We start from the raw sequence: 22,263 nt of genomic DNA on the forward strand, positions 1-22,263 counted from the left end.
TGGAAGAGCAGTTGAACGGAATGGACAGTGTCTTGAAAGGAGGGTATAAGATGAACATCAACAAAAGCAAAACAAGGATAATGGAATGTAGTCGAATTAAATTGGGTGATGCTGAGGGAATTAGATTAGGAAATGAGACACTTAAAGTGGTAAAGGAGTTTTGCTATTTGGGGAGCAAAATAACTGATGATGGTCGAAGTAGAGAGGGTATAAAATGTAGACTGACAATGGCAAGGAAAGCGTTTCTGAAGAAGAGAAATTTGTTAACATCGAGATAGATTTAAGTGTCAGGAAGTCGTTTCTGAAAGTATTTGTATGGAGTGTAGCCATGTATGGAAGTGAAACATGGACGATAAATAGTTTGGACAAGAAGAGAATAGAAGCTTTCGAAATGTGGTGCTACAGAAGAATGCTGAAGATTAGATGGGTAGGTCACATAACTAATGAGGAGGTATTGAACAGAATTGGGGAGAAGAAGAGTTTGTGGTACAACTTGAGAAGAAGAAGGGACCGGTTGGTAGGACATGTTCTGAGGCATCAAGGGATCACAAATTTAGCATTGGAGGGCAGCGTGGAGGGTAAAAATCGTAGAGGAAGACCAAGAGATGAATACACTAAGCAGATTCAGAAGGGTGTAGGTTGCAGTAAGTACTGAGAGATGAAGAAGCTTGCACAGGATAGAGTAGCATGGAAAGTTGCATCAAACCAGTCTCAGGACTGAAGGCAGCAACAACAGCATTGAATGTATGCATGACGTAATCCACGGTAAGCCGTTTAAATTCGCGTACTCTCAGGTAGACGTGCTAGCAGTTCTCTGACAGAGGGTTTATTGCACCCTTTACAGCAAGACTTTTGCTGGAAATACGGTCGTCGAACGTTTTCGGTTTGTTGATGTAATAATTTTCTCTGACAGAATGTCCGAATAAAAAAAAATTTAAAAATGCTATTTCTTTCCTGACACTGTTCCTGTTTCGTTATAATATACTTAACCGTGATTTTTGTTATCATTGTCACATGCCTGCTCCATTCTCCATTCTCGTGAAGTGTTTCGTCCCTTTGCTCAAAGATCAAAATGTATTCTCAACTGTACTCGACTCTCACACGTAGTGTACTACACGCTCTTGTTTATTTATCTATGCCATTTAAAATTTATAGCATAACTTTTGAAAGAGACCTAGAGTATGGTTAATATATTCGTACATTCTTCCCGTACTCTTAGAATGAATTGGTCAACAAGGACAGCGGAGCTGTTTTCATAAACTTACTTACGTATTTTATTCTGTTTTGTTTACGGACAGGCGGACGTGTACCGTTTCTCCATTGCCTGGACACGCATCCTGCCCACTGGACACCTCGACGTCATCAACCAACCGGGCATCGACTACTACAACAATCTCATCAACGAGCTGCTCGCGAACGGAATCCAGCCTGTGGTAAGAGAGAAGCATACATGCAGGTGTGACCAAAGAGTCGTTATGCAAGTATAGGTTTCCATATGTAGTCGAACGTTGTTATAAAGGGGTTTCTTTGTCTGTCTACACTGGTTCATTTGTCTTGTGCTAGTAATGCAATGGTACATTAGCGTAAATAATACTGGATCTAGTTTACTGGCCATAAGTATGTAAAAATTAGGGGAGAGGTGGAACTTTCGGGCACATTGTTGTCTTAGATTCAAGTGGTTCAAATGGCTCTAAGAACTACGGGACTTAACATCTGAGGTCATCAGTCCCCTAGACTTAGAAGCAAGTAAACCTAACTAACCTAAGGACATCACACACATCCATGCCCGAGGCAGGATTCGAACCTGCGACCGTAGCAGCCGTGTGGTTCCGGACTGAAGCGCCTAGAACCGTTCGGCCACCGCGGCCGGTTTGTTAAGTCATAAGCTCAAAGCTTGTCTATATAGGACACAACGTGTTCTTTCGCAATCTCGGTTACATGCTATGCCCCATTCATGGTTCGAGTAGTGTGAATTACGTGCTCAGATTTTATTAGACGCCAGTAGAAGATGACCGCTAGGCAACATGAAATTAGGTACTCAGTGTTGTTTAGACCACGACCATGTTTGGGGTTACTCTAAAACAGTGTAACGTTCCAAGTGTACGTTACATGCGGGAATTGCTGGTATAAGAACTGATCCACAAGTAATATAAGACTTTGGTTTCGTCACTTCAAATCACCTTTCGAAGAGTGAATTGAGGACGAGTTGTCAGTGCCATGATTTGAAGGCAGGAGTGACAGCTTCACGATTACAAGTAGTCTGCGTAAACCAGTTACGTTGGCCAGTGATGCGTTGTGTCTACGGATGGTGTTAAGCTCTTCAGCATCACTAAGGAATGAAGATAGTGCATTGTACCGCCGAAACTGCTAGCCAACAATAAATGACGTCATAAAGACGGCTGTAGGTTTTGAAGAAATCAGGTTCAGCATCAAGTTGCAGTCGTTGTAAGTATCGATCGTAGCAGGATTACCACGTGCAGAGACTATAATCAAGAGAAGTCTATAAAATCATATCATATTCTGCAGAAATATGCTCAAGTCAACAAGTAAGGTTAAGATAATGAGGTGAGCCAGCATTTAGACCCATTTCTGATTGTCTGGTCTAGTCCAGATGACTATTTTCTCTGTGAGCGTCCTGACTCAAGTTGCAATCTACACACTGGTAGACCATAGCACCTTTGCTGCGAAATCGTAATTGCTAGTACACAAAGAGAGAAAAATAGCTATAACGTGAACAACAACCTGTCTGGAACCGCGAGACCGCTACGATCGCAGGTTCCAATCCTGCCTCGGGCATGGAAGTGTGCGCTGTCCTTAGATTAGTTAGGTTTAAGTAGTTCGAAGTTCTAGGGGACTGATGACCTCAGATGTTAAGTCCCATAGTGCTCAGAGCCATTTAAACCATTTTTTTTGTCTCGAAACATCGCAATTTCGTTGAGTTCCATGGAATGCATTTTGTCCTCCTATAATAGACATATACAAGGTGATTTTGACAAAAAAAGATAAATTGGAAGAAATGATCCTTGATACGATATAGAGCAAAATAGAATATGAACACTTCTGACGGGAAATTCGCACGAAGAGAAGTACACCCAATTGAAGCTAGAGATAAAAATATTTGACTGTGTAGGTTACAAAGACTGAAAACGTACACGACAATACATCACGGAAGTGGAAATGTTCTGTTTGTACTAGTGTTTTGGATCCACTCTCAAATACGCATTATTTCCAACTTCATGAGAGTGTCTCTCCCTTGAAACGCACTTTTGGCCATGTGTCCACATGACTTCTTGTCCTCTCAGCCATAGTTTCCTGCAGTTTGTCTCCAATTAGCAAAACCACCCTGAACGCTGAGGTAAACCTGATTTTGGAATGGACAGGTAACCACTAGATTTAAGACTGAAAAATGTAATCGATGGACAGCAAGTTATGGGATCTGGAATTTAAGTTCACGAAGCAAACTCGTTGTGCAGGTGACAATGTACCACTGGGACCTGCCGCAAGCGCTGCAGTACATCGGTGGATGGCCAAACCCAATTCTCGCTGACTACTTCGTGGAGTATGCCAGAGTGCTGTTTGAAAACTTTGGAGACAGAGTGAGTATCGATGGCTCCAGTGTTTCTCATATCGGTTCCTGCTCACTGTGATTACGCCTCTGACGGCTGTCGTCTCGCAGGTGAAGATGTGGACCACGTTCAACGAGCCGGAAGTGTTCACCACCGGCTACGCTTCCGCGGAATTTCAGGCTCCGTCACAGAACGCTCCGGGCATCGGCGACTACCTGGCTGCACACACCGTCATCAGAGCACATGGACTCGTCTACCGCCTCTATCAGGAACAGTTCAAGGCCAAGCAGAATGGTATGTTTCTCACTGTTGTTAGATCCTGCACGTATCACGCTTTCTCGAATTAATTCAGTCCGTCAACCTGATGATTACTTTTCGTGGATCATTCACGACTGTTTCCGCATCCTACCAATAGCTCATCTTCAGTGACTGTTTTCATATCGCTGGATTCGAGGAAGGCGGCCTACACCATCACCGAATGGTTCAATAGATTTGACTCCCGTAGTTTCTCTCTGGAAAATTATAAAACTGTTTATAAGGACAAATCTACTATAGTAGATGATGTAAAGGGCCGTATTCCTACTGACTGCGCAGAAACTTCCCCTGAAGTGCTACTGTGCGTACTTCAGGCTTTCAATGACAGACTGGAGCCTTGTAATAAGGCTGGTGGGTGGCGTACTGAACACCACACTCGAAGGCAAACTTCTTTCTTCTTCAGAATCCAAAGTATTTGTTTATACAATTTTTTTTCATAAGTTAGAGCTGACACATTGAACAGTATTTACAATTTTCAAACTACAGAGGAATCCATAACACAAGCACTGACATTTTGTTAATGTCGATGAGCAAGTTCCATTTGAAAATGTATACCGTACTGGGTGAACCAGAACTCCACCAACAAAATTTTGGAAGTTGTTAGGAAATATTTTCCAAATATTTTGGTACAAGTTATCTGTGTTCTCCTTACAGGCTAACAACATTTCATTTGCTTTCTTAACCGTTGTACCGGTATTATGGTGAAAATTTGCAAAGCAATGCAAATGTCGCCGGCATTTCACTCACGGTACTTGCTGTTCACAACAGTAAGGTCTACTTTAATCCTGGTCCTCAGGCTTGCATTCAGTACTCCTCTGTCCAATCTGGGATTTGTTTCTCTAGTAGTGGTAATTGTACATTAACAGCGGTACATGGCGGCCTGGGCGGGTTTACTGAGGGAGAATAGGCCAAGGTGCTAATCGTCTATGGGTTCACTGAATGCACTGGAAAAGCAGCTATGTCCAGCTGTCCCCACAGTGACAGCAAGCATATCAGAGTAGTTTTGCGTAAATATTCGCATCCTTTCATGCTACTATGTTCTGCTGATTGTGTATTGCAGGATTTTTTCAGTGTTGTGAAAGTATTTTCACGGAAACAAACATAATACTGGTCAGAAAGCTGAATAAATCATAATTATAATATTCTGAACAAGCCATCAGAGACCACAGGTGGGATTTATGTGTGAATGTATGTCCAGCAGAGGGAGAGGATGAGATGGACAGAGTGGGGAGGGGGGTAGGAGATGGAAAGAGGGAGACAGGGGAGGAAATGTGTTGTGCAGGTAGTATCAGTACACTTTGCACGGGCTACACATACAGATGAGTAAGGCAGAGCAGAGACAGTGGGGAAGGGGGGGGGGGAAGAGAAGAGAAGGAGGAGCTAGAAAGTGAGAGAGGGGGAGAATGAGGAGGACAGAGAAAGTGGGTAGAGGATATGAATAGAAAAAGACGGAGGGAGTGGATGAGAAGATGGAGAGACAGTGAGTGAGAGGATGAGATGAACAGAGAAGGCAGGAGGAGGCGATCAGAGTCTGAGGGGAGGACAAACATACAGATGGGGAAGGGGTGATCGACAGGCAGAAGGGGAGGAAGGGGAGATGCAGGAGGAAAGTGGAGGGTGTAGGGGGGTAGTGAACAGGGGACAAGGAAGACAGAAAGGATGGGACAGAGTGAAGGGAGAGGGAGAACTGGACACAATGAGGAAGGAGGAAGATCGGCTCAGAGTGAGGAGCAGAGGAGGTGGAGAGGGAGGAGGACATGGAAAGGCAGAGACAACGAAGAGAAGGGTATGGACTTACAGAGGGAGGGAAATGAGGTGAACAGAGAGGGGGAGAAAGAAGTGGACACAGTAAGGGGGGAGGAGGAGGCATGTGAAATATACTACTGGCCATTAAAATTGCTACACCACGAAGACGACGTGCTACAGACGCGAAATTTAACCGACGGGAAGAAGATGCTGTGATATGCAAATGATTTGCTTTTCAGAGCATTCACACAAGGTTGGAGCCGGTGGCGACACCTACAACGTGCTGACATGAGGAAAGTTTCCAACCGATTTCTCATACACAAACAGCAGTTGACCGGCGTTGGCTGGTGAAACGTTGTTGTGATGCCTCGTGTAAGGAGGAGAAATGCGTACCATTACGTTTCCGACTTTGATAAAGGTCGGATTGTAGCCTATCGCGATTGCGGTTTATCGTATCGCGACATTGCTGCTCGCGTTGGTCGAGATCCAATGACTGTTAGCAGAATATGGAATCGGTGGGTTCAGGGGGTAATACGGAACGCCGTGCTGGATCCCAGCGGCCTCGTATCACTAGCAGTCGAGATGACAGGCATCTTATCCGCATGGCTGTAATGGATCGTGCAGCCACGTTTCGATCCGTGAGTCAACAGATGGGGACGCTTGCAAGACAACAACCATCTGCACGAACAGTTCGACGACGTTTGCAGCAGCTTGGACTATCAGCTCAGAGACCATGGCTCCGGTTACCCTTGACGCTGTGTCACAGACAGGAGCGCCTGCGATGCTGTACTCAACGACGAACCTGGGTGCACGAATGGCAAAACGTCATTTTTTCGGATGAATCCAGGTTCTGTTTACAGCATCATGATGGTCGCATTCGTGTTTGGCGACATCGCGGTGAACGCACATTGGAAGCATGTATTCGTCATCGCCATAGTGGCGTATCACCCGCCGTGATGGTATGGGTTGCCATTGGTTACACGTCTCGGTCACCACTTTGAACAGTGGACGTTACATTTCAGATGTGTTACGACCCGAGGCTCTACCCTTCATTCGATTCCTGCGAAATCCTACATTTCAGCAGGATAATGCATGACCAAATGTTGCCGGTCCTGTACGGGCCTTTCTGGATGCTGAAAACGTTCGACTGCTGCCCTGGCCAGCACATTCTCCAGATCTCTCACCAGTTGAGAACGTCTCGTCAATGGTGGCTGAGCAACTGGCTCGTCACAATACGCCGGTCAGTAGTCTTGATGAACTGTGGTATCGTGTTGAAGTTGCATGGGCAGATGGACCTGTACACGCTATCCAAGCTCTGTTTGACTCAATGCCCAGGCGTATCAAGGTCGCTATTACGGCCAGAGGTGGTTGTTCTGGGTACTGATTTCTCAGGATCTATGCACCCAAATTGCGTGAAAATGTAATCACATGTCAGTTCTAGTATAATATATTTGTCCAATGGATACCCGTTTATCATCTGCATTTCTTCTTGGTGTAGCAATTTTAATGGCCAGTAGGGTATATGCGTCAGATGTGTATGTGGCGTGGGCAGAAGGTATACAGGGTGTCTCTCCCAAGGGTCGTCTGGGGAATTATCTTTTGTGCTTCGACAAATATTTTCAATTTCATTTTTGCTTTGTGTAGTTGGAGTGAGCCCAAGTAATTGCTGCTCGTCTCGTCTTTCATACGCTGCCCTTTGTCGACGGAAAGCGCCGGTTTGTTTGCCATTACAAAAAAATTATTTTTAAACCGGAATTTTACGTGCCTGCTAGATCGAGCGCTGCCAAAATTAGTCTAGTCCGATACTCGTTTTATCGACATGTATTAAGAACGACAGTAATACTCTAACGGAAAACAGCAATCCAGAAGCGACTCAGTAGCGTTACGTGGTTGGCGGTGGCTGTAAGCGGGGGCCAGGGTTGTGCTGTCGCTGATGGAGAACTGGCTACAACAGCCAGTTGGAGACATGTCTGTCAAATGCTGTTCCTTCGCTTTGGCCAAAGAGGAAAACATCAGTGAAATGCTTAAGAAAAATTAGCACTCCGCAATAAGCTTACCCCTTACGTTTAACTGTACTTCTTTATAAATTACGAAAGGCTGCACATTTTGCAATATTATTTATTTTCATTCAGCTACCGTCAACTAACGAGAGAATGTAATATTTTGATACTTTAAACGTTTTTTGGAGAACCATGTATGAAACCATTTTACTGCAAGTACGCTCAAATTCAATGTATACTGAATTTTGGACTATTGAAAACAATAAAGAAAATTTCTTCACACTGCAGTCATAGTATTGCTATCAAAATAAGTAAATATGTTGAAGCACCATTAACTTTTATTAACCTGACCGTCTAAAATACTCAGAATATCAAACTTATTACTTTCATTTATCATTATCACTTTTACGTTTGAAGAATGCTGGTTGCTGCGACTGCAGGCCTCTGTTGTATCATCTCGACAGAGTTTCACACTGAATCGTTGTTCCACTTAGCAGTAATTTTTGTTGCTGTCTTATTGATAGTTGTAGTAGCTGCTATTTAATAAGCCTACAACTGCCACTAGTTTACAGTGGCAACTTAATCCACATTTTTTGTAATTAATGGTACGATACTTGCAAACTTGCTTCACTACACCACGATGAGCTTCATCAATACGATAATGGAATAATGCACATTACATTCGTGCAGTTCTAAATAATGTAAAACATGCTAAGTACAAGTACTGTATTTTATTAATTTACTAAGTGGAAATCTGTTTCAGGCACCGTAGGAATTACGTTAAATATAACGGGAAGAAAACCAGCCTCAAACTCCAGTGAAGACTTGGAAGCAGTTGAGAGGAAGTATCAGTTTGATGTAAGTATGGTAAATGGTACGATAACAGACCTTCTGCGATTGTTCTAGTTAGAAAATTAATTTTGCCTTGTTCCAGCGAACTTACTTCAGTACGTTATCATCAGATACCTTCTTAGCTAACAATTCCGTTAGCGCCATTCAGTTATGTCTATGCTTGAGTATAATACCACAGGATTTGCAGTGTGATCGCTCTTGGGAAAACAACTTGAACCCTCATATCTAAATATAAATGCGTGATTTCTGAAAAACTGAAACTTTTTGTGAGGGCTGCATTTCTCGTGAATAACATCTTTTCCAATCCGAACCAAGAAGAGTGGAAACGGAGCAGAGTAATCCCAGATGAATAATACTTTAAAGAAAATTTATAGCGACTACAAGTTTTTGTGCAATAACAATAAGTGAACCTTTACAATGAAGTTCATGTGGGCGCCTCAGATCCTGCAGACCATTTCATGTGTCGTGTCCTGGCCTACTTCAATAGCTTATAAATATATCAGAAACAGTAAAGTTCCGAGAGGTGCCGGTATCCTTTTGCACAGTAATGGAGTAATTTTGTAGAAGGAGTTTGAAAAGACTAGTCAGTATATTTCTTAATATTAAATTTTAAGTTAATTTATGATCCTTTTCAAATACCTCCAGTTGACAGTGGTAGGATCCAACCCCACGTGTCAAAAACACACAAACTACGAATAAAGTCTGTACTGGGCTCTTGAGAACATTAGAGATGACTGCCGAGGAGAGGAGTAACAAGTAAAAAGCTCCTGGCATTAATATATCTTTTCATTTTTCATACAGAACTTTTTGCTATAACTCAAATAATATGTGATGACGTGTAATAAGTTTACAAAACTTCTAGATATATTTAAAAAACAGTATAGGTACTGCGAGATTGTAAGTTCATCAGTCATGCAGTCTATCTACGTTTTATTGTGTGCATCAATGATACGTTTGAGGAAAGTGCGCTGGTAGTGACAAACGTTTGTCTTGATATTGACCAGGTTGGGCTCTACGCACACCCTATCTTCAGCCAGGAGGGGGATTACCCGGCGGTGGTACGTCAGAGGGTAGACGCTAACAGCGCAGCAGAGGGGCGTCCCCGCTCACGGTTGCCAACTTTCACTCAGGAAGAGATTGAGTACCTCAGAGGTAAATATGCACCTATTAGCAGCGTCATTTCCTTTAAAGCGGAATATAGAACAACTCATGCTGTGATTTCTTCCACAGAACATAAAATTTAATGAGATTACTTTTTGCCTGTAGTTGCTCTAACTTTGCAACTTCTTCTACATCTACATATATACTCCGCTAGCCACAAAGCGGTGTGTGGTGAAGGGTACTATTCACGCCAAAGTCCTATTTACTCCCCTCTGTTCCACTCTCAGATCGCTTGAGGGGAAAAAAAAAAAACGACTGTCTGAACGCGTCAGACGAGGGCTAATTTCCATTATCTTTGAATGGTGATCATTGCGCGATTTGAAAGTTGGTGGTAATGATATATGCTCTACATTCTCGGCAAAGATCGGATTTTGGAATTTAGTGAGCAGCCTCTTCCGTTTAGCGCGTCGTCCATCTGCAAATGTGTCCCACTTCAAACTTTCTATGAGATTTGACACGCTCTCGCGATGACTAAATGTACCAGTCACGAATCTTGCCGCTCTTCTTTGGACCTTCTGAATTTCTTAAATCAGACCCAACTGGTAAGGGTCCCATACAGACGAACAATACTCTAAGACTCGACGAACTAACGTATTGTAAGCAATTTCCTTTGTTGATGGACTGCATCGCTTCAGGATTCTATCAATAAACCGCACTCTAGAGTACTTGTGTAATCTGATCGTTCCATTTAAGATCATTTCGAATAGTCACACAGGGATACTTGATGGATGTTACCGCTTCCAAAGACTGGGCATTTATTTTGTACTTGTACTTTAATGGGGACTTTCGCTTTGTTATACGCAGTAGGTCACACTTACTAATATTGAGAGATAACTGCCAGTCATTACACCACGCATTTATTTTCTGCAAATCCTCATTGATTTGTTTCTTCTTCATGTTCTCCCTGTTCAACCTCTTCTTCTTTTCCTTCTTCTTCTTCTTCTTCTTCTTCTTCTCCATCCGTCTCTTTGGAATCAATAGCTATGCTTTCTCAGTATGAGATGTTCTCAACGACAGTGTTCCACATTAATTGACCCTAGTATGACCTAAAGAATCAAAAAATAAAAGCACTTCACTGGACTGAATGTAAAACATACGCTGATGAACTCGTCTAACAGCGTTTGGACCGCCTTTGGAACGTACCTCACAGCAGCAGTCCTGTGCGGTTCAAATGGTTCAAATGGCTCTGAGCACTATGGGACTTAACATCTTAGGTCATCAGTTCCCTAGACTTAGAAATACTTAAACCTAACTAACCTAAGAACATCACACACATCCATGCCTGAGGCAGGATTCGAACCTGCGACCGTAGCAGTCCCGCGGTTGCGGACTGCATCGCCTAGAACCGCAAGGCCACCGCGGCCGGCGTCCTGTGCGGCATGGATTGTAAAAGTTCTCCGCAGTTTTCTGGAGGTATGTGGAAGCAGAGGTGGCATGATAGCTGCTGGCTCGTAGGTACAGAGCTGGCGCCCAATAGCGCCCCAGAAATGTTCCACGAGGTTCAGACTAGGTGAATTTGTTGGTCAAGACTACCAATTCACTATCATGCTCCTCAAAACCAGATGAGCGTGATTCTGGCTGCTTGTCTGTAACATTTATCCTGCTGGAAGAGGCTGGCGCCCCCTGTGGAGACATCAAGCACGAAGCGATGAAGGTGATGCACAATAATGATCATGTAGTTCACACCTGTCATGGCCCCTTCGATTACTGCTACGAGTACCACGGAAGATCAGGTGAATATCCCCTGTAGCACTAAAGGCTATTTCCCTATATTAAAAATATGGTTCGGATTGTTGTTACTTTGTAATTAAAGGCCAAAAGTCATTAAATTCCAAGGTTTGGTCACATGATCGAAAACGCACTGTTATTGCTGAAGCTCTGGTGACGTCACACGCCAGGAGTAACACGAAGCTCTATTTGTGTTACGAGAGTGTTAGCCGTAGTTACTGGTACACATGTACATGAAATGTCTTCGCAGCTGCGAATATGAACAACCGTCGGCTGCATAATGGGATGACTTCAATGAAAATTTGAGCCGATATTTCCCACTTATCGCCAAGCGGTCGACCAACCCTCGGGCTACCTGAGCACGACTCACGGTCAGACCCAAACTTCGGTATGTCGTCAACCACACATCTACAACCTGTACTCGTACGTCCATTATGTGTACTCCTTTACAGGGGCGACAATTTACTTGAAAGTCACTTGCTCAGTGTCGGCAGGTAATTACGATACGTGACTGTTTCCTGGAAATCGTCTTAACTGGTTAATTATGTCATCGTATGTTCAGAACACGTTTATGTGATGCCGCTGACGTCACTGTCTAGTACTTCCGCTGCTTATTCACCTGTGTTACTCCGAATTATGATGCAATGTTCCTTGGAACATGCACCGTATGGAAGTTTCTAGTGTTTTTTTTTCGTACATTTTTGCAAACGGTGTAGTTATTTAGTGATGGAAAATGCGTTTCCAACTTCTAAGTAAAAGTGGAAAGGAATTTTGTGAAGACTGACTGCGGAATCCTTCGGAAAGTTGATGCGTTTATGCCCTCTTCGTTCTTCTAAACAACCCAGATAATCAAGTTCCGGAAATAAGAAACATGAAAACTGCATTGCATGGTGACTGGTAAGGAAGTACTGTGACACAGCAATAAGTTGCAGAATTATGTTAAAAGTGCGGGAATCTGGAACTGTGTTATTTGTTCCGACCACGCTAAAGGTTTTCCAAGGCTGCTTGTGAAAGCCTGCTCAATAAGACACGTTGGAAACATTTTCATTCAGAGGCTAGTTCTGGCAGTTAAAATTTGTAGTTGTTGCCAGAACGACTACTGTTTTCCAGGTACCTCTTTTTTCAGTTTTCAAATTTTCAGACAGCGTCCTAACACTCGTGGGGATCTGCAGAGCACCATCGGCTTACATACTGCCATGTTCTGTTCCTCCGTGTCATTAATTTAAATCACCGGAAAATTAGCTCTACGAAATATGCAGTTCACGCAGTAGAACCTTAAAGTATCCATTATTTTACTGCATATGTCAGTGATGCTGAAACACTGTGATCTAAAAGTGATTAAGCAGGACCGACTTTCACTTTCTTATTACATTTCCTCGTGGGTTCCAAGCAGTGTTCAATTTTTCTCTTTGTCAGAATCACACAGCTTTACATCAGGTTGAATGAAAACAGTTGTAAGTGACAAATTATTGTCTTCGATGACTTGTTTGGGGAGTATAATGCGGTCGGAAGATGTTAAATGGTGTTCCAGAGTCATCGGAATAAGAGCTACCACACGCATTAAATACAGTTTCTTCACTCCAACTTTGTGATGTATCTCGAACTGACCAAGTGTAAAATGAAGTTACTAAATGGCAATTTTATTGAAATGTCATATCATATAGAATTTAAAGCTACTACATAACTGTATTACGAATAAAGTAAACTTAAAAAGACACCAGTATTAAGTGAAGAGAAGAGGAGGGGAAAAGAAAAACAAACTTCCTCCGAATGAGAATCGGTCTTGCAAATATTGCATTAGACGTTCAGCATGCTATCTACTACGCTACAGGCTATAATGTGTTCATAGAGATGATGATGATGATGATGATGATTTCTGCTTTGTGGGGCGCCCAACTGCGCGGTCATCAGCGCCCGTGTTCATACAGTGTCTACTTACATCAAAATGATGCTTACAGAAATAAACTCACGTATTGGGCATTTGATCTTTATGAGCGAGTTGCTACCAAATTTTACTTACCTTCTCATTCTTTGGAACGCTCAAAAACAATTTTTTTCCGGAGTTTCATACTGTAGATTTATTTGTTCAATGGCCCATTTTCCGAAAAGTAAATTCCAAAACAAGGCATCACTGCGAAAAAGCAGCGGAAGTACTAAACAGTGACGGCACAGGCATCACATAAGCGTGTTCTGAACGTACGATGACATAATTAACCAGTCAAGACGATTTCCGGGAAACAAATACCCTATTGTGCCTACAGCAGCCTGTGTCCGTTGTATGGTGCTTGTTAAGTTTAGCCGTACGTTTGGATGATGGCGTATGTAGTCACGACCGCTGACTTAGTGCAAAAAAAAAAAAAAAAAAAAGAAAAAAAAAAAAAAAAAGAGAACACGACTTGTGAGACCAGGTGAGACGTTTCCATTGATCCATGGTCCATTCTCGACGATGTCGTTGGGTCGTCATGGTAACACCGAGCGGTCGTCTGGTGCGAACTGCTGTGTTAACAATGTGCGTCGAGCCGTGTGCTCCGAAACACTTGCGCCTGTACCAGCAGCACTGTACGCCGTCGTTAAATCTGCCCCCTACTGCCGCCTACCCTCCTATGCAGAGGGAGCGAGGCTTTGACTTCCATGTCCTGCGATGAGGAGTGGGCATCCAACACCTTTGTCTGCTCGCGGTGTCATAAACCCTTCAACACACGAATTCTCATGACAGTAACACGCCATCAGCCGACCAGGTTCGCCGTTTCCGGGATCCACGTTCCCAGATGCGGTATCATAATAATCGGTCCTAGGTCAAAGTTTGTTTTCCCCATTTGGGCCCCCTTGTCGTCGCTGGAAAGATAGCCCAGCGTCTTTTCGTCGCCTGTTGATTTTCCTTGGCGCGCTCGCAGCACCACGAGGCGGCATTCGGCCCCGCAATGGGGGTTGTTTGGGGGAGGAGACCAGCCAGCGAGGTCATCGGTCTAACCGGATTAAGGAGGGGTAGTCAGCCGTGCCCTTTGAAAGGAACCATTCCGGCATTTACCTGAAGCGATTTAGGAAATCACGGAAAACCTAAATCAGGATGGCCGGATGCGGGATCGAACCGTCGTCCTCCCGAATGCGAGTCCAGTGTGCTAACCCTGCGCCACCTCGCTCGGTGCCCCGCAGCGGCCAGTGGCCGTTACACTCTGCACCCGAATCTGTCTTGGACTAGATATTCCATGTTCTTGTGTTAACCGCTAATATTTAACTCTTTCGTTGCTAGTTCCGATGCTGTAGAGCTATTCTAAAAATGGTTCAAATAGCTCTGAGCACTATGGGACTCATTTGTTGAGGTCATTAGTCCCGTAGAACTTAGAACTAGTTAAACCTAACTAACCTAAGGACATCACAAACATCCATGCCCGAGACAGGATTCGAACCTGCGACCGTAGCAGTCTTGCGGTTCCAGACTGCAGCGCCTTTAACCGCACGGCCACTACGGCCGGCAGCGCTATTCTCAATCATTCCTTTGTAAACGTAAGTAGAGCTTCAGGAATTTCGACCCAGAAATTAGTCCCTTTTTGTATATGTATTTTGTTATTATTGAACAATATGAGGCCACGTAATTCATCCTTTCACATGCCTTCATTAGGAACGTTATTTGAAGTAGAAGAAAATGGATTAGCGACCACATTCAAAGTACCATGTCAAATTTACCACAGGCCTGAATCTCTTTTTCCCGTAAGAAATGGAGAAATGAAACTGTTAAGATATACTTTATAGGAGATGAAAAACTGGAGGTAGATCGAAGATATGATTCTGTAGCGTGAGAAAAGTATGGTATAGTACTGAACCTTCAAAGAATGATTCACGAACACAACGAGCTCATCCGTTTTGGTGCACTGTTGGTGAATTGAAATGAAGGTTGCTCTCAAAACTCCTCGAAGTTTCATTTCAATCCACACACTTGAGATAATCAAAATTTAAAAATAGAAGTAATGTCCGTGAACGTCAAGAAAAGAAATTAAATACTTACAGCATCCTATTTCGAGTTTGAGAAGTGGTGTTTATTCCATTTTCACATCCAAAAAGTTGAACTATTGTCCACGATTTTTGATTAAACCGTATTGAGCCTACACTACAGTTTTCCACTGCATTCGAATGAAATTTCAGGGGAAATTCAATGGAGATGGTATATGTGCATAAATATATATGTGAAATATGTATGTCTGTATGCTGCGAAGCCACGGGCAGAAAGCTTGTTTATTCAAGCTCCTTTATATGTCACTGGTGCCCAGTGACCATGTCAGGTTCCACCTTGACTGCTTGTCTGATATAGAAGAATGGTTTGAGAATGGGTCTAAGACCTGGAAACTAGCAGTAAAGAGAGAAATATAAATCATCGTCATCATCATCATCATTTAAGACTGATTATGTCTTTCAGCGTTCAGTCTGGAGCATAGTCCCCCTTATAAAATTCCTCCATGATCCCCTATTCAGTGCTAACATTGGTGCGTCTTCTGATGTTAAGCCTATTACTTTAAAATCATTCTTAACCGAATCCAGGTACCTTCTCCTTGGTCTACCCCGACTCCTCCTACCCTCTAGTGCTGAACCCATGAGTCTCTTGGGTAACCTTGCTTCTCCCATGCGTGTAACATGACCCCACCATCTAAGCCTGTTCGCCCTGACTGCTACATCTATAGAGTTCATTCCCAGTTTGTCTTTGATTTCCTCATTGTGGACACCCTCCTGCCATTGTTCCCATCTACTAGTACCTGCAATCATCCTAGCTACTTTCATATCCGTAACCTCAATCTTATTGATAAGGTAACCTGAATCCACCCAGCTTTCGCTCCCATTCAACAAAGTTGGTCGAAAGATCGAACGGTGCACAGATAACTTAGTCTTGGTAGTGACTTCCTTCTTGCAGAAGAGAGTAGATCGTAGCTGAGCGCTCACTGCATTAGCTTTGCTACACCTCGCTTCCAGTTCTTTCACTATTTTGCCATCCTGTGAGAATATGCATCCTAAGTACTTGATACCGTCCACCTGTTCTAACTTTGTTCCTCCTATTTGGCACTCAATCCGTTTATATCTCTTTCCCACTGACATTACTTTCGTTTTGGAGATGCTAATCTTCATACCATAGTCCTTACATTTCTGATCTAGCTCTGAAATATTACTTTGCAAACTTTCAATCAAATCTGCCATCACAACTAAGTCATCCGCATATGCGAGACTGCTTATTTTATGTTCACATATCTTAATCTCACCCAGCCAGTCTATTGTTTTCAACATATGATCCATAGGTTGCAGCCTTGTCTTACCCCTGAAACTACTCTGAACCATTAACTCAATTTACCGTCAACTCTAACTGCTGCCTATCTATGTAAAGACCTTTAATTGCTTGCAAAAGTTTGCCTCCTATTCCATAATCTCGTAGAACAGACAATAACTTCCTCCTAGGAACCCGGTCATATGCCTTTTCTAGATCTATAAAGCATAGATACAATTCCCTGTTCCACTCGTAACACTTCTCCATTATTTGCCGTAAGCTAAAGATCTGGTCCTGACAACCTTTAAGAGGCCTAAACGCACACTGATTTTCATCCAGTTTGTCCTCAACTAATACTCGCACTTTCCTTTCAACAATACCTAAGAAGATTTTTCCCACAATGCTGATTAAAGAGATACCTCTGTAGTTGTTACAATCTTTTATGTTTCCATGTTTAAAGATTGGTGTGATTACTGCTTTCGCCCAGTCTGATGGAACCTGTCCCGACTCCCACGCCATTTCAACAATCCTGTGTAACCATTTAAGACCTGACATTCCACTGTATTTGATGAGTTCCGACTTAATTTCATCCACCCCAGCCGCTTTATTGCACTGCAGTCTATTGACCATTTTCTCCACTTCCTCAAACGTGATCCTATTTCCATCATCATTCCTATCCCATTGTACATCGAAATCTGAAACATTACTGATCCTATTTTCACCCACATTGAGCAACTCTTCAAAATATTCCCTCCATCTGCCCAAGACATCAACAGGATTCACCAGCAGTTTTCCTGACCTGTCCAAAATACTTGTCATTTCCTTCTTACCTCCCTTTCGAAGACTGCTAATTACACTCCAGAATGGTTTTCCAGTAGCTTGACCCGAAGTCTCCAACCTGTTTCCAAAGTCTTCTCAAGATTTCTTCTTGGATACTGCAGTTATCTGTTTGGCTTTGTTTCTTTCTTCAACATAACTTTCTCTGTCTACCTGAGTTCTAGTATGTAACCATTTTTGGTACGCCTTCTTTGTCCTTTTACAGGCTGCTTTGACTGTATCATTCCACCAAGCTGTTTGCTTCATCCTACCTTTACACACAACTATTCCAAGACATTCTTTGGCCATTTCTGGTACTGTGTCCCTGTACCTTGTCCATTCCTTTTCCAATGACTGTAATTGACGACATTCAACTAACTGGTACCTTTCTGAGATCACTGTTATTTACTTGTGCCTGATTTCCTTATCCTGAAGTTTCTCCACTCTTGTCCTCCTACATATGGACCTGACTTCCTGCACTTTCGGCCTCACAATATCAATTTCATTGCAGATTAAATAGTGATCATTGTCATCAAAGAATCCCCTGAATACACGTGTGTCCCTCACAGCCTTCCTGAATTCCTGATCTGTTATTATATAGTCAACGACAGATCTGGTTCCCCTGCCTTCCCAAGTATACCGGTGAATGTCCTTATATTTAAAAAAGGAGTTTGTGATTACTAAGCCCATACTTGCACAGAAATCTAAGAGTTGTTTCCCGTTCTTGTTGGCCTCCATATCCTCTCCAAATTTACCCATAACCTTTTCATACCCTTCTGTTCGATTTCAAATCCTGGCATTAAAATCACCCATGAGCAGAACACTGTCCTTGTCCTTTACTCTAACAACTACATCACTGAGTGCGTCATAAAAATTATCCATCTTATCTTGATCTGTCCCTTCACAATGCGAATGTACTGACACAATCCTAATTTTCTTGTTAGACGCTGTCAAATCTATCCACATCAGTCGTTCGTTTACATACCTTATTGCAACTACGCTGGGTTACATTTCTTTCCCGATGTCAAGCCCTACAACCTATTGTGCTATTCCTGCTTTGACTCCTGACAGGTAGACCTTGTATTCTCCCACTTCCTCTTCTTTCTCACCCCTTACCGGAATGTCACTAACAGCTAAAACGTCCAACCCCATCTTACGTGCAGCCTCTGCCAGCTCTAACTTCTTCCCAGAGTTGCCCCCATTGATATTAATAGCTCCCCATCTCGTTACCATTCGTTTGCCGAGTCCTATCTTAGGAGTCCCTGGTTTGTCAATTAGAGGTGGGACTCCGTCACCTCCAAAGGTCCGAGGCAATTTGCTCTGATTGTTGCCAGCATCATATTTAAAGTACCAGGGAAGCAGGTTGCTAGCCTTACTTGCCCCGGGTCCTGTTGAGTTTTACCCCTAACGGTTGAAGGACTAACCGGAGGATTTGGTAGTCTTTGCCATCTGAGCACAAAGGTGACCACGACTCAGAATATGTCCGAGATGCCCAACCTTATTTCAAAGTAACTGGTATCCCGACTGTCAGGACCACTTACTTGGCCACTCATACGTTGCCCGTGGTTCATGAACTAGGACATGACAACAGGAACCCACACCGTGAACCACAGAAATAAAAATATAGGAAATAAATACAACAAACTCTAGCAATTGAACTGTTACTTCCAGAAACATGAAACTGCATTTGTGGTCACACATTTTGTAACTGAGAGTGTTGTTTCTTGGAACACCTTCCAGACTTCATCTCTAGTTAATCTTGTAGTAGAAGTCAAATATACTTCCCTACTCCATTTTGAAATAATAGCATACAATTTATGTAAGCTGTAGCTTTTTTCTGAAATTGCAAACCTTACCTCCTGGAGTAAAGTTTCGTCTAAATGTGAATAACGGATTCAATGTACAACTTGATCGTATGCCGAAGTACAAATATTCTATCTAAATTTAAAAGCGTTGCAACCGAGAAAATCTTCCCAGTACTATCTTACACTATTAAGCGGTTACACACCAATTATCACTTGGAGAAATCAAATTGAGGAAAATTATTATCAAACACCGGCTTCAAGTTAAAAACATTTTGAAACGGAAGCTATTGGCAGCCAGCACAGACTTCCACTTTCAAGGCAGGAAAAATTGTTAAGACATTAGAAAGACTCATTTCATTTGCAGAAATGTTCCATGATAGCGCACCTTCTGTTTCGAGGTACAAGATGGTGCACGGTCGACGACATGCAATGTAACAGCCCACACGTTATCCAACTACTTTCAGAAATGCACAGAATTTTAATCGCCATGAAACTCTGTAAGTAAAGAATTAACAGTATCTTCCAAACAGCACTAATACATCATACAACACCTAAACTATCTATGCAAACGTTGCACGAAACATAACCTCACGTCTCACAACAACAGAAACAGTAGAGAGTGTCGGAAGCTTCTTCTGGCGGTTTCAAGTGCGCATTTCTTTAACTGGTTTAAAATCAATCAGTAGATTGGAACATGGACGAGAAAACATCACGAGTTGCTTGGTACACTATCCTCCACGTACAACTGTTTCCCTCAACTTCGTTTTCAGTGCCGCCTAACTTTGTAATGCGATGTGAACGTAATTATTGTATTTTACAACATTAATAAGTGACAAACTGCACGCTTCATGACAGTGTGAACCATTTTATATGTGTATCAGTTCAAAATCAGGATGTCCAAATCACTGCAAGTGTTATTAAATTATGGCATGCCCCTCGTTCGTTTTCTTCAACGTTTACTCAGCCTATGGGAAGATGCACTAATGACGGATATTTGGGATTTCCTGCAACTGGAAATTGTTTTTGGATTACTTCTTTGGCCAGACGCCCTTCGTGGCGCCACAAAGGTCAGTCACCCTAAGAGAGGGACGATGTGTGTACCACTACTTTGGAAAATGTACTGATATTGTGAAGTATGCTTTCATATTTCAGCCCTTTGGGTGTCGTGATTTGGAGGTGCAGTTAATCTTCAGAGAAGTGTGGAAAGCCGCCTGAAATCGACCGTTAGGTTTTTGGGTGTGAATTTTCATCAAGCGCGTGGAATACCCCTGTCCCACAAGTCAGCCTCCTGCGCATTAAGTTCGACAAGACTGTCAAATTACTCAGGTCCATTTCACAGAGTGCTGTGTGTAGCTGTGTTGAGTTTTAATTCCACTGCGTTCATCAATGGAGCATAGGAGGAAAATATATACATGGCTCCGTAAGAGCTGTTGTTAATATCATTTTATCTTTACTATCATTAGGGAAGTTAAACGTTGGGCGTCGAAGATTCTGTTGTTAAATTCTACCCATATTGAAACTGCCCAGTAACTATTCACGAGACACTTTCATACATATGAATACGTTCAGCGCGACGTGTAGGTCCAAACTGGCGTGGGTCCATGACGGCGGCACACCTTCATAGCATAACACCGGCCTCCTAACGCGGACTCTGACCGCATGGAGCTGCTAGCGTGTAGCCCGGAGCGCGCGGTCAAAGTGATGTTTCAGCTTATTACCTGGCTTAATTTTGGCGTGAGAGGTATTTCCAAACGATAATTCGGAAGAGGGTGGAGTTGTGCACCTTCGCGGCAGCTGAATGGTTGCTGGTTCTGAGGATTCAAGGTATTTAGAGGATACTTCTAGCAAGCGACGAACGGAATTACTTTTCAAAATGGTGGATTACGTTGGAGAATTTAGTGTAGGTCTCTGTAAACAGCTCTTTACATTAATTTTAAGGTTTTGAGAAGCGATTTGTCTCATGTTGTTTCACATAGAATCAAGTCCGAAATGTGACTGTGATACACAGTTTTACTTATAATTTAAGACTTTTAACAATTTATTTCGCCTACCAAACGAATGACGTGAGAGAACAGCCAGAAAAACAACCGCGAAATGAGGTGAAAAGTTTTTCGGTAATTTTATGAGGTAACAGCGGCGTTCCTCGTAGATTTGGTAAACTTTCAGCATAGTTTCAGGACATCTTAAAACTATTATCTTACCTCGTTTTAAGAGGGCTGAAAGTGCCGTTTCAAAAGTGCTTACATGATTTATAGAATTAAGTTAATGATTTTATTATTTGTAGATATGTTTAACAGTCCAGAAAAGTGTTCATTTAACAGAAATGAAACTCTGTTGTAGGTGCGTCTGACTTTCTTGGAGTGAATCATTATTTAACGAGCTATGTGAAACCAAGCGAGTTTTGGAGTTCTCCGTCCAAACGGCACGACTCTGGTGTCGTCAGTGTCAATATTGGGGTAAGTAAGCTGTAGAAGTCCGGCACAGCGTTTCCAGCCGTGCTTTGGGCGGTTTGTAATTTTAAGCGGTGTTCGGTGTTGGCTCAGTTGAAATATGTTACGTACTGAAATTTCGTCTTAACACCTGTCGTCGAGATGTTATGACGTCACAGCTACGGAACAGTACAGACACTGAACAGACAACACATTATGACCACGTTCTCAATAGTGCTTGGGACCACCTTCGGAACACAAAACAACAGTGATTCTGGGTCGCCTGCTTTCGACTGGTCCTTGGACGTCTACGTACAAATCACGGAAATATCGTGAACTACGGTTTGTGGGCGCAAAGCTGGCGTCAGAAAACATCGCAGGCGTGCTCCATTTCGATCAGGCGAATTAGACGGCCAAGTTATCGACGTGTGTTGACCGTCGCGCTCCTCGAAGCACTGAAACACTGTTCTGGCCTCATGATACGGACAGCTATCTTACTGGAAGATGGCGTCGCCGTTGGGGGAAGACATCAGACGTGAAGGGATGCAGATTGTCCGCAGTAATGCTCACGTAGTTTGCAGCGGTGACAGTGCATTCGCT

General features: G+C 42.9%; 1 protein-coding gene across 1 annotated transcript in view; it reads left to right on the top strand.

Annotated features, from left to right (window-relative positions):
- The window catches only part of LOC124805390 (myrosinase 1-like), a 121,838-nt gene extending 105,881 nt beyond the window's left edge, over positions 1-15,957 (top strand). The window contains exons 13-18 of the mRNA XM_047265952.1: positions 1,299-1,433; positions 3,474-3,596; positions 3,677-3,860; positions 8,391-8,494; positions 9,484-9,631; positions 15,902-15,957. Coding sequence (XP_047121908.1) covers positions 1,299-1,433; positions 3,474-3,596; positions 3,677-3,860; positions 8,391-8,494; positions 9,484-9,631; positions 15,902-15,957 — 750 coding nt within the window. The remainder of the gene's footprint in view (positions 1-1,298; positions 1,434-3,473; positions 3,597-3,676; positions 3,861-8,390; positions 8,495-9,483; positions 9,632-15,901) is intronic.
- The last annotated feature ends 6,306 nt before the right edge of the window (positions 15,958-22,263 follow it).

This window comes from Schistocerca piceifrons, chromosome 7 (genome assembly GCF_021461385.2).
Source record: "Schistocerca piceifrons isolate TAMUIC-IGC-003096 chromosome 7, iqSchPice1.1, whole genome shotgun sequence".
In the NCBI taxonomy this organism is placed as follows: Eukaryota; Metazoa; Arthropoda; class Insecta; order Orthoptera; family Acrididae; genus Schistocerca; species Schistocerca piceifrons.